General features: G+C 35.4%; 1 protein-coding gene across 1 annotated transcript; it reads left to right on the top strand.

Annotated features, from left to right (window-relative positions):
* Positions 1 to 8,773: 8,773 nt before the first annotated feature.
* LOC113561759 lies at positions 8,774 to 9,427 on the top strand. Its single transcript, XM_026968914.1, has 2 exons — positions 8,774 to 9,040; positions 9,180 to 9,427. Exons 1-2 carry the CDS (start codon positions 8,836 to 8,838, stop codon positions 9,425 to 9,427), a joined length of 453 nt encoding a protein of 150 aa, XP_026824715.1. The 5' UTR covers positions 8,774 to 8,835.
* The last annotated feature ends 6,184 nt before the right edge of the window (positions 9,428 to 15,611 follow it).

Consider the following 15,611-nt stretch of genomic DNA (forward strand, 5'->3'; position numbering starts at 1 on the left):
ATTTCAATGCGCAATTTATATAACTAAAAAGTATTATTTATCTATTTGTATTGAACTTATATCATAAATAAATATTAAACACATCACTCACATAAGAAAGATTTAAATGCACACATGACTTTCCATGATCACAGGATTAAATAAAATTAAATATATATATTTAATGCGCACATTCACCAACGCATCTATCGTGATTATTGCAAAAATCTAAGGGATCTAAGGAACGTCGCGTATTCTCGATATCGGTGATGGCACAGCGCATAAATTACCGTCATGTCAAGAAAAGCCCGTGGCGGCAGAATTTATTCACGGATTATCGCACTGCCTCCCGCACTACCTCCGTCCTCAAATCCCACCATTCTATCGTGAGAGCTGTCGCGTCGGTACGTATATTAAAATTCGCCGGACCACCAGAGGGTAGGGGACGATAAAAAAGATTCGAATTTAAAGGACGCCCGCTGTCAGGCCACCGTCCATGCGTCCATTCAATTTGCCGTCGATTACGGGGAACTCTCCTCTCCCCCGTGACCCGTATCTATCGCCCGTATGATCGACGAGCATTAACCCCTTCCGTCACGCGAGCTCTTTGTGAAAAAATTTTGTACAAAAAATTGGATCTGATCATACTCTCTCTCTCTCTCTTTCTGTCTCTCCCGTTTCATCTCAATCATGTGAACGAGTGATTCATGAAGAAAAAGTTATTATAGATATTCCGCTGGTGCTTTATATCTGACCTGACAGTCATTATTTGATCCTTTACCTTTACCTTACGTTAATAATACAATTGTGTTTTGATTCTGAATCTTAAAATTGTCTACTTCTGAAGTGTAAAATACGCGCATAATAATTGCATACAATAAAGTAGTAGAATCTTTGAATACAGTAGAAATTTAGTAGAAATTTTAAATACAGTCTTTTAGATTAAAAGACTATAACTTCTTATAATTTGCAGAAAGAAAGCAGTACAATTTACCGCTTTTCCGTAAAAGTGAAAAGTTAATTAACTACCATGCCACTTGTTATGAGACAAGCATTGTTACATTCTTTCTACAGAAACTCGAAGAGCAACGCAATATCGGAAAATTGAACGACGACAGGATTCTCACTCCGTAACTAAACACTTACGAAGTAAATATCGATATTTCTTGAAACTATAATAAAATCAAACTGAAAAACGATAATATTTATTTTTATTGCACATTATGCATGATAATAATCAAGAGCCAGTATAATAAGCAGCATTGAATCGCTAATTTATGCTGAAAATTTTTAATGGGCCATCTTATCTAAACTTTTGTGGAAAGGTAGCCATATTATTTCCCAAAAAATAGTGAAAATGGAAATAAAAATTATAAATCACAATTTACATACCTTTGTTGCATCTGACATTAATTATAGCTTAACTGTAGTTTATTCAACGTTATAGCAGTTTTTAGTGAGCACATGAAAAACTTTGCAGGCAGTTGAAGGTAAAAACATGATATAATATTCACAATATCGTTATTTGCACGATTTGCTGCATATTAAATAATACACGCACATAAATTACTGATTATCTTTAAGTTTGATAAATATTGATTATCTTTGAGAATGACTATAAAAACTATTTAGCGATTATTAGAAAAATTACAGCCTATGGTTAGCTTTCCAGTATGATTATTATATTCGCGTTTACCCTACATACGAATAAACGCATTCTTTTAAAGAGTTAAGTCGCTTTGGAAGGCTTCTATACGTATATATCTCATGCATTATTAGAATTTTTTATATCTGCTTGATCGACAATTACTTACGTTGCAGTGCCTGACTATGAGCTCGCCACATTGAAAATAATACGAATTTTTCAACCGCGGAGCACTTGTATATTATTCTTGAAGGTACAAACTACAAATCCAAATACAAAAAGTCTTTTTATCCTCCGAAGTGGCTTAACTTCTTGATTTTTCTCATTATTCTCTAATAGTTTAAACATTTATGATTGACTGATAAAAGGTGTCAATTGAATATTAATGATTGAAAATTACAGAAAAGGGAGGAAAATTTTTATTATAATATTCCGACAGCTAATAATTGTAAGTGATAAATAATGAGAAAAGAAAAACGTTCAAGGTAACCCGGTATCTTCCTTGACGTAGGAATGTCATATTCCTCAGAACTACTTACGTGCGTACATAGGTACGTCGACATGCACGACAGAGTAATGAGCATTCCTCTGTGCCACGAGTTACGTGTAGCAAGTTGGCCTTTCCTAATTACCAAATAGTCCGTCTTGACGCTAATTACTTCGTCAATTAGACACGATGGCACATTCGCGGATTAAGGGTGAGTCACTGTATTTTAAGCATGCAATTTTTCCCGTCGGAGGCGTACGTTTGTGTGAACAACAAAGAGATGCGAATAGGTCGAATCCCTGCCATCGAAAGAGAGTACTGTGAGTACACCATGGTAAAATTCGAAGCGGCTCGTTATCCACGTGTAAGAGGCTCAGACAAACAGCCTCGTTTGTCACGTGCTGACCTCCCTACCAACTTACCCCTATTCATTCCACCATCTCTCGTTCATCTCCGCCTGCTCGGAAGTCTGACACAAGGATGTAATATATTCCCCTCTTGGTCAAATTATACGTAGCGTGGTACTTTATAGGAATCAAAATACTCTTTTAATGTCTTCTCGTCCCTATCACCTTACACTTTGAAAAATTGTAAAACATATATTAAAATACTTTTCATCTCTTTATCCGATTTTAGAAAAATCGGAGAATTCGTTAACATTCCTCGCGCTAAAGAAATGCGCTTGGCTTACTTCGTAAAGGGAAATACTTGCACGTACCCTGGAAAATAGTCGATTCACGCTCCCTTTGTCGCCTTGCCAGCTTTAATAAGAAAAAATGGAAAAAAGCGGCAGCAGACCGAGATTAATTACGGACGACCGACTTTTTACTTCTGTAATTGACGCGGTCATGTTCACTGTTTTAACGGTGCCGCGTGTAAAATCAGTTTTAAAAATTAATTAAAGCAAAATTCCACGTAACCTTAGGCGTAAGCTGCAATTGAATAAATTGGAATTTATAATATATTTGTACTTTTTTCTTTTTTCTCATGAAAAATAAAATAAATGGTGACGGGGCTAAAGTGATCTTAGCGGCCACAAGTCTAGACGCTCATTATTGATCGAGCGTCACACAGAAAATGTTTGTTAATGTTCCATCTAAACTTTAGAAAAATTTTTGTTAAAATAATATATAAATTATATATAATAATTATAACTAGATAATAATCATTACATGAATTAGACAAAAACAAATAATGAATTAATATAAGGGTAAATACATAATTACTGCGTAAGATGATTTAAAATGATAATAAGTGAACATATAGTTCGTTACGGCTTCGATTATCGGCACTGAATAATTTTTAATTCAATAAGCGGCTAGAGTCAATTTTATTTCCAATTCGAATCGATAATAAATTTCCTCATTCTCTTGCTAAACAGCGTCGAACGTAGAACGACTCCTTCCTCCGTCATAATGAATAAGCCATAACGAACAATTACGCGAAAGTAATTCCTTAAACTACGAGGAAAATTCCAATTAGATGGAAGTTGGGTAGTAGTAGCTCAATAAAGATATTGCGTTAAGCACCGTAATTGATTAGCACCAACATTTAGGTCCTTAAACTTTATATTCATCGAGTTGAAAGCCAATCTCATGTTGATTATAAGAGGCCAGATGCATTGGTGATATCATAGATTTGGCAGCAAATATGTATGTGTGTATATTATAATAAACACAGATATATTTTATAACACATGTATCATTTAAACTAATATTAAAATGTCTGCTTACATTTAGAGAGAATAAAAATTTCTCCCTGATATTTATTTAGACCATTATTTAGGCTATTTAAAACGCGATTATGTACTTTCTCATTTTTTTAAATAAAACATGAGTCTTTAAAGATTTCCTCTTTTTTTACATATTAATATTAATTAACCACAATTTCAGCTTGGTACAAATGTTCGCATAATTACAGTTTAAAAAGCCGTGTTTATTATATTTTTGTTCTTTTCCACTTTTATCTCGTTTTTATTTTTAAGCGCCGGATCACATTTAATGTTCCATCTAAACTTTAGAAAAATTTTTGTTAAAATAATATATAAATTATATATAATAATTTACATTAAGGCAAACGGCGCCGTGCGAAAGCATGAGAGAGTACGGATTTGCGGGCTATTTCGGGAAGTTATGATGCCCTGGATGTACGAAACACCAGGAGAAACGTAACAAGCGGTAGTTTCGTCGACGCGATGGAAAAAGCTACGAGAGGCTACTGAACTTTTCGAAGTAGCTTCTGACTATGTACTGCCGCGGCGACGACAAATGTTAGCCCGGAGCAACGAGTTCGGGACAAATATATTTTTCACGCATTCTCTCTTATGCAAAGTGATGAACCTATTACGTTGAGCGATAGCGTGTTTTCCAGACATTGTGATATCCACCACGACGGTCTCTCATTTATTCACGAAATAACGTATCGGCGGGTTTTGCGCGAGATCCGCCAATAAGTCTGGCCAAATAATAAGTCACCGAGAAATAGAACGTCACCGCGTATTCTCCTTCGCAGTTTTATCTTTCAAGATATATATATTTCAATATTTTCGTCTAATAAAATATCTACGACAAATATACATATTTGTGAAAAGATGAATGTTGTGTTATTTATTTATGTATTATTTCCTAAAGTTATAAACTAAATGCATTCTGCCGAAGAAAATCTCTGTAGTATCATAAAATGTACAGTGTTTATGCAGGAGTTCCCGGCGACTTAATTCTATGACGTTTTATTTCTTAAAATAGACTCTATGGAGTTCGATAAGAGATACAAAGTTGAGATGGAAGTGGAAAGAAAGCACTTACTTTCATTCGCGCGTTCAACAAAGTACAAACCATTGTTGGAATATTATTAAATTGTCTTGAAGATAAACAACTATCGAGAAGCGATAGGTAAAATACAGAGGAAACAAAACATATATATTTGAAGTTACAGCGAGACATGAGAAATTTGGAATTTAAACATATCGCGTTTGTGTCGATACTGGAAAATCCGATAAATGTCATAACGTCAATATTTAGGGTCGGTTTTTCAATCATAGTTCAAACTTAGATCTAAGTTTAAACCATGATTGAAAAACCGGCCCTTAATCGACGAAACAAATTCTCGCTTTCATTAAATAAAATTCATTCATTCACGCTGTACGTATATATTGTGTGTTACACGATAAGAACAGTCGATCATAATTTGTATCTCGCCACGCTCAATCGTGTCATTTCAGAAGAATAAATTTTTCACACTTAAATTGACTCACAGCAATTGTCACGCTCAATTAACAGCTACATCTGTAACAATCCATTGAAAATGCAATTTTATTGCACAGTAAGGACGATAATCTGCTTTACATTATGTTAATTCGCACAGAAACTCAGGCTGGTAAATCGATGAATATAATGTCACTCGTGCGCGGGCCGTTTTCCCTATTTTTCGCATTTCCGAACAAATACGTTATTTCGGTACTTCGTACCTTTGAAACGTAATTGGTTTAATATCCGCTATTAAATCGTGCGTGTAACGTTTGATCAAAATAAGTTAAACAGAGCATTACAACAAACAAGCGATACAACTTGACGTACGGGTTTATACGTCCCATTTTATTAGCACATGATTATTCAAGAGATTGAACCGTGATAAATTTTTCGAATTTGTACGATCACACTCAACGTTACTCCCATGAACGCGTCTATTTTCGATCTTTACAGATTCCATATCAAGTACAGTCTTATACAGTCTTATCGTTTTTACTGCTTTCCATTATCTAGATAAAATTATTTAGAATTTTTTAAAATTCTTTATTATTCATTTATTATTATTTTTTTATCTAGATGCGATCATTGTTTATTTTATCTTTTACCTATATAATTAAAGTATGTAGCATCTTTTTCTGTATCTCAGATAAGAAAAGTAATATATTTTATAAAATTTTATTTTATCTAAGATAATGTAATCACTGCGCACTGCAATTTTTCTCAAAAACTATCGCGTATTCGCGATCAAAACATTGTTAATCCATTTTACATAATATTCTTATTATATGTAATGTATTGATATTGAAATATACCTCTATTTTTCGTAGTTGCCTCGAGCATATTATTTTTATATATCCTAAATTGGTTTAAATAACATCTTAAAAGTACCTAGATTAATGCATCTTTTAAAAATATCTAAATGCACTCAAATCGGAATTATCTTTATCTTATCTGAGATGCAAGCGAATATATTTTATATCTAATCTGTATCTAGATTATTTCAAGTTATCTAAACGCAAGACTGATCGTTTTAATGAGCGTTAAGAGTACCTACGCTATCAGTAACAAACGCTAGAGAAGCAAACAACAATAAGTCAATTATTTTGGAACTACCATGTATACTCGATATAGATACATTAGACCATCGAACCATGATGCATTTAGCTTACAGCATCAAGTTTGTAAACGACAGACCAGCTAACTACGTATCGGCTACAGAATGCTAATTGGTTGCTCGTCATGCAAAATTGGAAGTTCGTATGTAATAAGCGAGTTCGGCGAAGTAAGTATCGCGCAAGCAAGGTAACTTGGTACTTTGGTAGCGTTCCTCGTTTTGAAATATCTTGAAACATCATATAAAGAGAAAACTATCGTGTGGAGACGCAGAATACACAAAAAAGATTAACGAGGAATATCACGAAGGTATAAGGACCGTGAGCTAATCTGAGGGATTAGTCAGACGATATTCCTTAACTTGATTACCGCGCAAACTGCGTCAACACGCGAGTTCGGGGTTCACGGTATTTACGTGGAGCCGGTATTTAATGACGAGAAAAAGTTGGAAAGTTAAAGGGCTAAACTCTCTTACTGCTGCATTCCGACCTGTATGCGAGACTTCCCGCTGGATTACCGATTAAAAGTTTAACAGTCCGAACTCCCTTCCCAGCAAGTTCGCACAAAGCAGCCGAAGTCGAACGGGCAACGCCTGTGCCGTGCTAAAAAGGAGTGTTTTAAAGGCTGATTATGCATCAGTAACAACCATCTATCTGTTTTAACAGATTCCCGAGCGAGTTATTGGGTCGCGCGCGACTCGCCGGCCGGCCGTTAGGGAAAGCTCCCTCTTCTTTCCTTTTGTTGAAAGTATTAACCGAACGAAGAACTTCATGAAAGTAAAACACGCTGGGTCCCACGTTATGAAAGCGCCGGGTGATATTAGCATACCTTCTCGGCCTATAGGAGGTATATCTCCATGATAGAGCACGTCGAATATCGCGCGACCAAAAATGAACGGGGAGATTGATGGAATTTTTGAGTTGTTCCAAATATTCGTTCTCTTCCTCCCCGCTGTCTATCGTGTCAGCTGATGTGATGCCACTCTTCCCCTACGTACATGTGCGCGCATATTGTTTCAAATATACGTAGATGCGCGTGCCATCTAAATGAAAATGTTTTACTTTGTCGTTTGCGTAGATATACGTAAGCATAACTAACACATTTAGCATCCTGGCAAAAGAATTGTTTTCCAGAAAATGTTCGTCGTCGCGAAGGGAAACGCAGGAACGACCGTGTCGCGCGCGCACGCGAGAGACAATAAGTCGGCGAAAAAAGCTGAAATATTATCTTTTAAAGCGCGGACATTAAGAGCGTTATGAAGTTACGTAACAAAGGAGAAGTTTAGGTGCCAGGAATATTAAGTTCTAGCGGCGTGAGCTCAAAACAGAAAAAAAGAAAGAAAAGACGAGAGCGAAAAAGAGAATGAAAGTTCCGAGGATATAGTAAAAGGGAGAAAAATTAAAGTCGCGCGTTGTTAGCGACAAGGGAAAAATGGTGGGACATATTTCTCCGTAGGTGGACGCCTGAGAATCCGTCCGCGGAATCCGCGTGCGTCGAATTGAGACGTTGATATAATCTGCATATTTACTTGTAAGGCACGATTCCACGCACTCCGCGAAATGACGTGGGCTTGTTCGCCACAATAGCGGCAAACGTCGGGAAGAGAGAGGATGAAACAATGAAAATGCTCCACGAATGCGGAGACGCACGGGGAGAGGAGCTCTCGCCAACATCCTCTTGTGTCCAGAAGAAATTTCCGAGTGAAAACAGCGAAGCTATTCCGACGACCGCTTCGTTGCTTCTTCTAGTCTCGCAGTTCCGGGGGAGCGAAGTCGTCCCCGTTACCGTCCTTCCTCATCTGCATTTCGCTTTTATATACTTTCTTTCGCCTTATTTGCGCACCGTCTTTATGTAGCGAGGCAACGCAGAAGAAAGAAAAGCACTCCGCTCTCACGCAGATATTTCTCTTTATATACACTTGACATGTAAAAATTTCAACGGCGAGAATAATTCGTACCGTTTGTAAACAGAGCTCCGGGCAGTACAGCTACTATTGCATTATTGTGTATCCAAGCATGATAACCAAGTTAAAGGGAGATGAGGCCGGATATCATAAAGTAATACGGCAGAAACCACTAAAACGTTATTCAACATTTATGAAAATGAGAGCAATGTTTTAAAAAAGAAAATAAACAAAGTAGTTACACTAACGTTATAATCTTACAATCCATGTGAAATGCATTACTGTCGCAGACACGTGAAGTCGTGAATTGGTTTCGAATTTCTAATGGAGCTATTTTCAATCATTTTAGTAGTTACTTTTATAACCTTCAACATGACAAAATTCCAGCGGAGACATGTAATTGCTTTATAAATTTTGTTAAAAACAGAAAAAATTACTTATCAAACTATTAGATCGAAGAATGAGTAAGAAACAAGTTTCTATCAAACATGGCCATTTTACATGTTCTGCTAATGCAGAATATGACGAGGTAATACATAAAATTGATGATAATATCCTATCCATTAAATTACCGAAGGACAAACGTCGCGTACAAACCGTGGATACCGACGAAAGAGTTGCTAAACCTGCGCCTATCATCGATGTTAATTGTTTCGATAAGTATGGTAAAATCATTAATATTTTTATTATTATACAATATATTTTAGTTTAAATATTAAAGTTTAAACATTTATCTATACATGTGCATTATACATTTAAAAATGCATTAAATCCCTAACAAAATATTTTGTATATTTATGCAAGGTAATAAATGTAAGAAAGGCTGCCCGAAAGTCAATGTGATGCATAATCAGATACCTCCTCCGAAAAAACCGGAAGAAGAAATGTTATTACTAAGGACAATGAGGGAAATTACTCCGGCGGACGATATGAAACATATTCTTGAAGTGGAATTTAAATTACCACGAAATTATATTCCGTTACCGGAACCAGGGCCTCCCCCATCCATAATTATTCCAAAAGAGCTTGTCGAGAAAAAGACTAAAGATTAAAGTGAAAAAAAGGAATAATAAAGATAAATATCGAACAAAGTTTTCAAGCACAATCCGTGAAAAATATTTTATTTGCTTGAGTACAATCTGCAGAGAATTTTTAATTTGCGTGTAAGAATGATAAAAGAACAATAAAAATAACAATGCGAAAATGAGTTTTAATTTAATCACAAATTCAAGAAAAATTTGTTAATACATTTACTTAAAATTTTAATGATAATTAAACATTCTTTAAATTTAATTTTAACATATTTTAGCATATCACATATATATACATATATATGATATTAATTAAATTTAAATTTAAATTGCATTTTCGTAAAAACAAAGAATGTCTCGCTTTTTAATAACTAGCAACACAGGCGCGCGCTATTTTATTTTTCAATATTAATGTTTTATTTATCAATATTTTATCAATATAACCGCACTGACAGCCACTATGACATTCTGACATTCGCAACACGAAGTTCAAGCCACACGAAGTTCGAGCCAAGCGAGAGAACCAATCAGCATCGCGGAAAAGAGGCAACAATGATTTCGATTTAATATTTAACACGGCTTTTTTAAGAGTGGATAAAAAAGAAAGGAATATAAAATAAGCTGTAGTTCTTCAAGCACGTGATAGCGAATGTGTTAAATGGATTTAATCTCTCAAAATATATTATAATTTATTCCAAATATCTCATGCGACCACGCTAACTATAACAGTTTCATTGATAGCGCTCGTTCTTTCATTATTGTGACATAGATTGAACGAGTTTAGCGTTAGGTAGAACGACCGCCTTATAGATTTACGAGTTATGGGCGAAACTGTGTGAAGTGTTAGCCACTTGGCCGAAAACATGGAACCGAGTCGCCGAGCACGGAGTCGAACAACGGAGCGATAAATCACCGGTGGTATTATATTCTTGCTCGTCTTGGGAAACAATAGATCATACCACGCATACGGATACGTCGGTATTAAACGTTTTTCGGCGCATTGTCGCCCAACGTCGCCACGACGGCGGTGAGCTTTTTAAGCCGCGCTTTAAGTTTCCACCCTCTCGTCGATAAATCACGACGATTCTACCTGCATAGTAAGGGAAACGTGAACTTGAACGCGCTCAAAGGGAATCGGGCGTCCGATAAAGGATTGAGAAAGGAAGGATCTCCGCAAATATTCCATTACGAAGCGCAGCTAAGAGCCGGAAAAAGTATCACTCGAGGCTCATATTACATCCATCCTCCAAGAAGCTGAGAAGTATGTGGTAACGGAAAGGAGAAATGCGAGAGGATCGATATACGTCAGAATGATAAAAAAACTTTTGCTCAGTGTAAGATATTTATTGGAGCCGCAAAATTTAGAAAGCGAGATTCTTCAGCGACTAATTCTAATTTTCTAATTTTAAAATTCTAATTTTAGAATTTCTTTTGTGTAGCATATAATTTATTAAAATATTTTAATCGCAGTTAAAGTATACTTTTATACCCTCCTCCCCCTAATATTTATATTTCAGATTTTCTCCTAGCCTGCAAAGATCAAAGGCCAAGCTTCTAGAACCTTAGATTCATTTACTGTCCCTGCGTGATCTGCGTCCTCGGATCTTTGAATCAGATTTAAACTTTGAATTTCATCCCTCCTCACATGAATCAGAGCGCTTACGAGTGTCATGATTTGCGGTAAAGAAAATGCGCGGAAAAAAGCAAGAATAACGACGAAAGCCGATAAAAGATCACGTGGGTGACATTTTCGCGGCAGCGTAACGAGTGACGAATCGTTCCTGGGAAAAGGCATTGTAGTTACACTCGAAAATTGAGGAGAGGGATATCACTTCAGCGAGGGTCGGCACGAAAGATACATTCACAATCGAGAGGGGTGGAATGATGAAACGCATCATTTGTTCTGCGGACCCGGAATACTTACAGTAGGTACTGAACACGAAGAACATCGGGTGCGGTCACGAAGTCGTAAAACCCTGGCAACGACAAATACATCCGCCCGTTTCAAAGGTGCGCGCCAGTACGTACGCGAGTGTTGGCTCATACTGTAATTGGACGCTGATTACAGAATTCATTGCCGCGTTTAGGACCTTAAACGGCCGGGAGATGGATGACGATTAAACGTGGCCATCGGTCTAAATTCTAATGCCCCGTAAAACAGAATGTGATACTAAAGGCAACGTAAAAACTAAACGCGCATACGTATAATTACCACAAGCTTTTTGCAAAAATACGACGTGTAGTATGCAACAGCATAAAATATTTAATTGAAATAAAGTAATGCTTCTAACAGCATTTATCAATATTTATGAAAATTCTGCATTATACAGATAAATTATTACTTATACTTAATTTATCTTTTATAATATAAAAATTATTATTGTAAAAAGGAAAACTCTCCATATAGGTAAACATACATTTTGCTTCCGCAAAATTCTCATGATGCGTATTGTATTCCCGTAATACGCGTTCATACCGATAATCTGGCGCAACCAGGGGCAGAAATTTCGTTGCCACATTTAAGACCAGCCTAACCATAACACGGACTGGCTGCGTATCGAATTCGACGTTGAGCAAAGCTGGTGGAACCGCAATTTACATGCACCACGTACTGCCTTTAACGCAGCATGGCTATAGTCGGGCTAATGGAGGGTCTTAGCACAAGCGAAATTGATGATCGTAATACCAAAAGCTTAAGTCTGTTTTTCGATAATGACGAACATGTCAAAATTATAAACATTCAAATATTTGTACGAATAAATCTTTCTAACAAACTTTCTATTTCTTCAAAAACTTGGAATCATAATTAATAAACTTGCTGATATTTGTAAAATATAAAAATCAACTTTGGAAATCAAATTTGGAAGTAGGGGCTATTTGGAAGTCCTGCCACAATTTATTACTACTATACATTATTTTGCACCGCAAGAAAAGGAGCATTAATATTATTTTTTTTAAATAGAAGAAATATTATATTTTCAAAAATATAATAGTATAATAAAATATAATAGCATGCAAATGCAATTACGTATTAATTACGTAGAAAGCAAAGAGCTTAATGAAGCACATCTAATGAGCACGTAAACATCATATAAAAGTCTTTGTAAGTTATATTTCAATACAGGAACGTTTCATCCGCGTATTCAGAGTAAACAGCTTTTGCGTTAATGAGTATCAAAGACAACACAGTCAGAAATTTGATAACAACTTCAATGCAGAAAATCAGGGTGTAAAATTATTTACGTGATATGTCATTGTTTATATGTTCCAATAACGAACTTGCAATCGTATCTCTCTCTGTGTGCGATAGAAATATAATATAATGCTATATAATTATTTCATTTCGGTATTATATCTCGACAAAAATACATAGAATCAATGGGAAGAATAATTAAATCTGACATTGCTATAATTAAATTAAAACCAAATGATATTGTGTATTATAATTGAAGAAAGCATTGAAATTATTTAAGTCAATCATAATTGCATAGAGTGTAATATTTTACACTAACAACAAAGCATGTTAATTTAATATGTTTTTCCTTACAAAATAGAAAAATATCTTTAAATTAATTACTTAATATTATCTACATAAGTATATCGACTATTTTGAGTACTATACAATTTGTAATTAAATTTATTTAAATTATTTAATTAAATTTATTTAAATAAATTTAATTACAAATTACAAATAAAAAAATAGGTGTCGTTAAAAACTATAAAATGCGTGACATAAATAGAAAGCATGAAAAAGCAACAAACTAATCGTAACAAACAAAAATTTTATCAATATCAAATTTAATCATTTCAAGTTTGATATATTCTACATTTTATGAACCTGTACATAGAGTACATAGAGTAGTGAAAGCAAGCATGCGGAATTTGATGTTACCGATCGTAAAAGCATTCGCCTGTAGTTTAAACGATCTTCCCTAGCCCCCATTGTATAATTCAATAAAATTTGAATTTATTGCCTTGCATGCCCGATGCGGGCGGCGATTGTTCGCAAACGGTTCGTTGGAATTTCGTGTATGAAAATCTTACACGTGTATACACACGCCCGAAGCCCCGAATTCGCGCGCACATATATTTATAGGTATAGATCCATTTGTTACACGTTGATATGCAATAAATTTGATTAATCTTTCGCTCCTATCAGCTCTAACCGGCATCCGTGAGATGGTCTGGTGAGATGGATTAAATAAAATTTTAAATAAATGTTTTTGTTTAAATTCCATCTTGTTGTTAACTTAACTAGGAAGTTATATGTTTAATATAATGGGCTGAAGCAATATAAGCGAGCAATGTAAGCGAGGAACATGATTCTCTTGCTCAGATGCGTAACACTAACGGTCTACACTAGCATACTTTATAATTACTATGTAGTCGACGTTTCCATAGCGTTAATTAAATTTATCTTGATTAATCTTGTATCTGCAATACCCATACAGCACAGAAGCTTGCACCAACATTGCAGCAACGTTGCAACGTTGCAAATTGCAATGCAACAGTACAAAGACATTGCAGAGATATATATCCGCAAAATACCAGCACACTTGTAGCAACGTGACATTAATATTTCGGAAACATTGCACAATCAAAATTTGTAATTAATTAATATTAATAATTCATTTTATTAAAACATTGGAGTCTTCCTATCCTAACGAGATTCGTCCAAATCTATTCGACCAATGATGTGTGATGACCAGAATCTGAGCTCGGTAATATATATGTGCATGCGGTGTTTGTCTCTTTCGACTATCTAAAGACCATGGTGGTTGTACGACGCGAGCATCATTCTAAAAGAAAGTAGTTACGTAAAAGAAAAAGGTAAGTACTTTTTTATAATATTATGTCTAATTATAGCACTTGTGTGCTGTTAATCTTGTATCTATTAATTATAATAGAGAATCACTCTATTTGCCTATCTCACGGTTTATATCACTATAACCTCAAAATTATGGAAATTCATTAGAAAACTGCATATTAATAGTTGTAATATTTTTAATAACTTTTTCTGTTATAGAAGCTGTTCGTGAAATACACTTTCATGCCACTGATGCAGAAATTGCTGAATGCATTTCCAAGTGGCTTGCTCAAGCTCCGGTTAGAATTGAGAGATCAAAGTATGTTATTTTACATATAATTCTATTATACATACTTGCAGTATGTATATTTTTATGTAATTTTATGCTAATATATGAATTTTAATTCCTATTTTATTTTTACAGGCAACATACAAACAAAAACGAAGAAGATTCAATTATTTAATTAAAGGAAAAATATTTGAACATATAATTAAAGGAAAAATAATATCTCAAGAAGAGGATTTTTAAGTTTTTTTTTATAAAGAACAGTTACTTTTTTATAACAAAAATAGAGAAAATGTTTATTTCATTTTTTATTACTATTGTTATATTACATATAATTTTCTATGTTAATAAATAAAAATATTTAAAGTATAAATAATGAATAATTATAATTATTGCAAATTCATTACATTGCAATATTATTATGACGTTTCGTTGCAATGTTCCGAAAAGCGGACATTTTCACATTCCGGCAATCCCATAGCAATGCTGCAGAAACATTTCGCAGTGAATTTGCAATGTTGCTACGTTGCGGTGGAAGATTCCTGCAATATATATGCAATCTTTTCGTGCTGTATGGGTATCGACAAGCACGGATACTCGCTTCTAGATTCGACGCAGATATCGCGCTATTATATTTTTTCATAGCTTTCGCCAAAGGCTCTATTCAAAGCTCTATATTCAAAATGCGAGTCTCCGATCGCGAGTAGCGAATGCACGCTTTTTATGGTGCTCTCGGCACACAGTATCCAGGAGGCAGAACCTTCCGCTCGATCCTCCCGCGCACTCGCGAGACGTTGTATCCAGCGTGCCACGCGATAACCGACGTTATTCGAACACGTTGTGATTTTCCGCGGAAAATAAACCCGCCGCTGTTTTCGCGGCGTGCCAAGAATACGCGACGAGGAATCGGGACAAGGGTGAAAAGTCGACGGTTGACCGAGCCGACGCAAGAGAGAAGGAGAGTTTTGCTGCACACGACCAGTGCAACGAAATTTATCTTATTTTCCGCTTTTACGCACCCTTCCGTTATTTTCCGCCACCCTCGAAGCGTATAAACCTTTCGATGGTATCTGAATGTATCAGCGATAAGACCAAATGATCGTTCACCGATA

The sequence above is a fragment of the Ooceraea biroi genome, chromosome 4, assembly GCF_003672135.1.
Source record: "Ooceraea biroi isolate clonal line C1 chromosome 4, Obir_v5.4, whole genome shotgun sequence".
In the NCBI taxonomy this organism is placed as follows: Eukaryota; Metazoa; Arthropoda; class Insecta; order Hymenoptera; family Formicidae; genus Ooceraea; species Ooceraea biroi.

Bases quoted from the DNA above. Each gene is read 5' to 3' on its own strand.
- LOC113561759 (XM_026968914.1), top strand. From the start codon at position 8,836: ATGAGTAAGAAACAAGTTTCTATCAAACATGGCCATTTTACATGTTCT. The intron at 9,041-9,179 runs GTAAAATCATTA...TATTTATGCAAG, and splicing joins TAATTGTTTCGATAAGTATG to GTAATAAATGTAAGAAAGGC.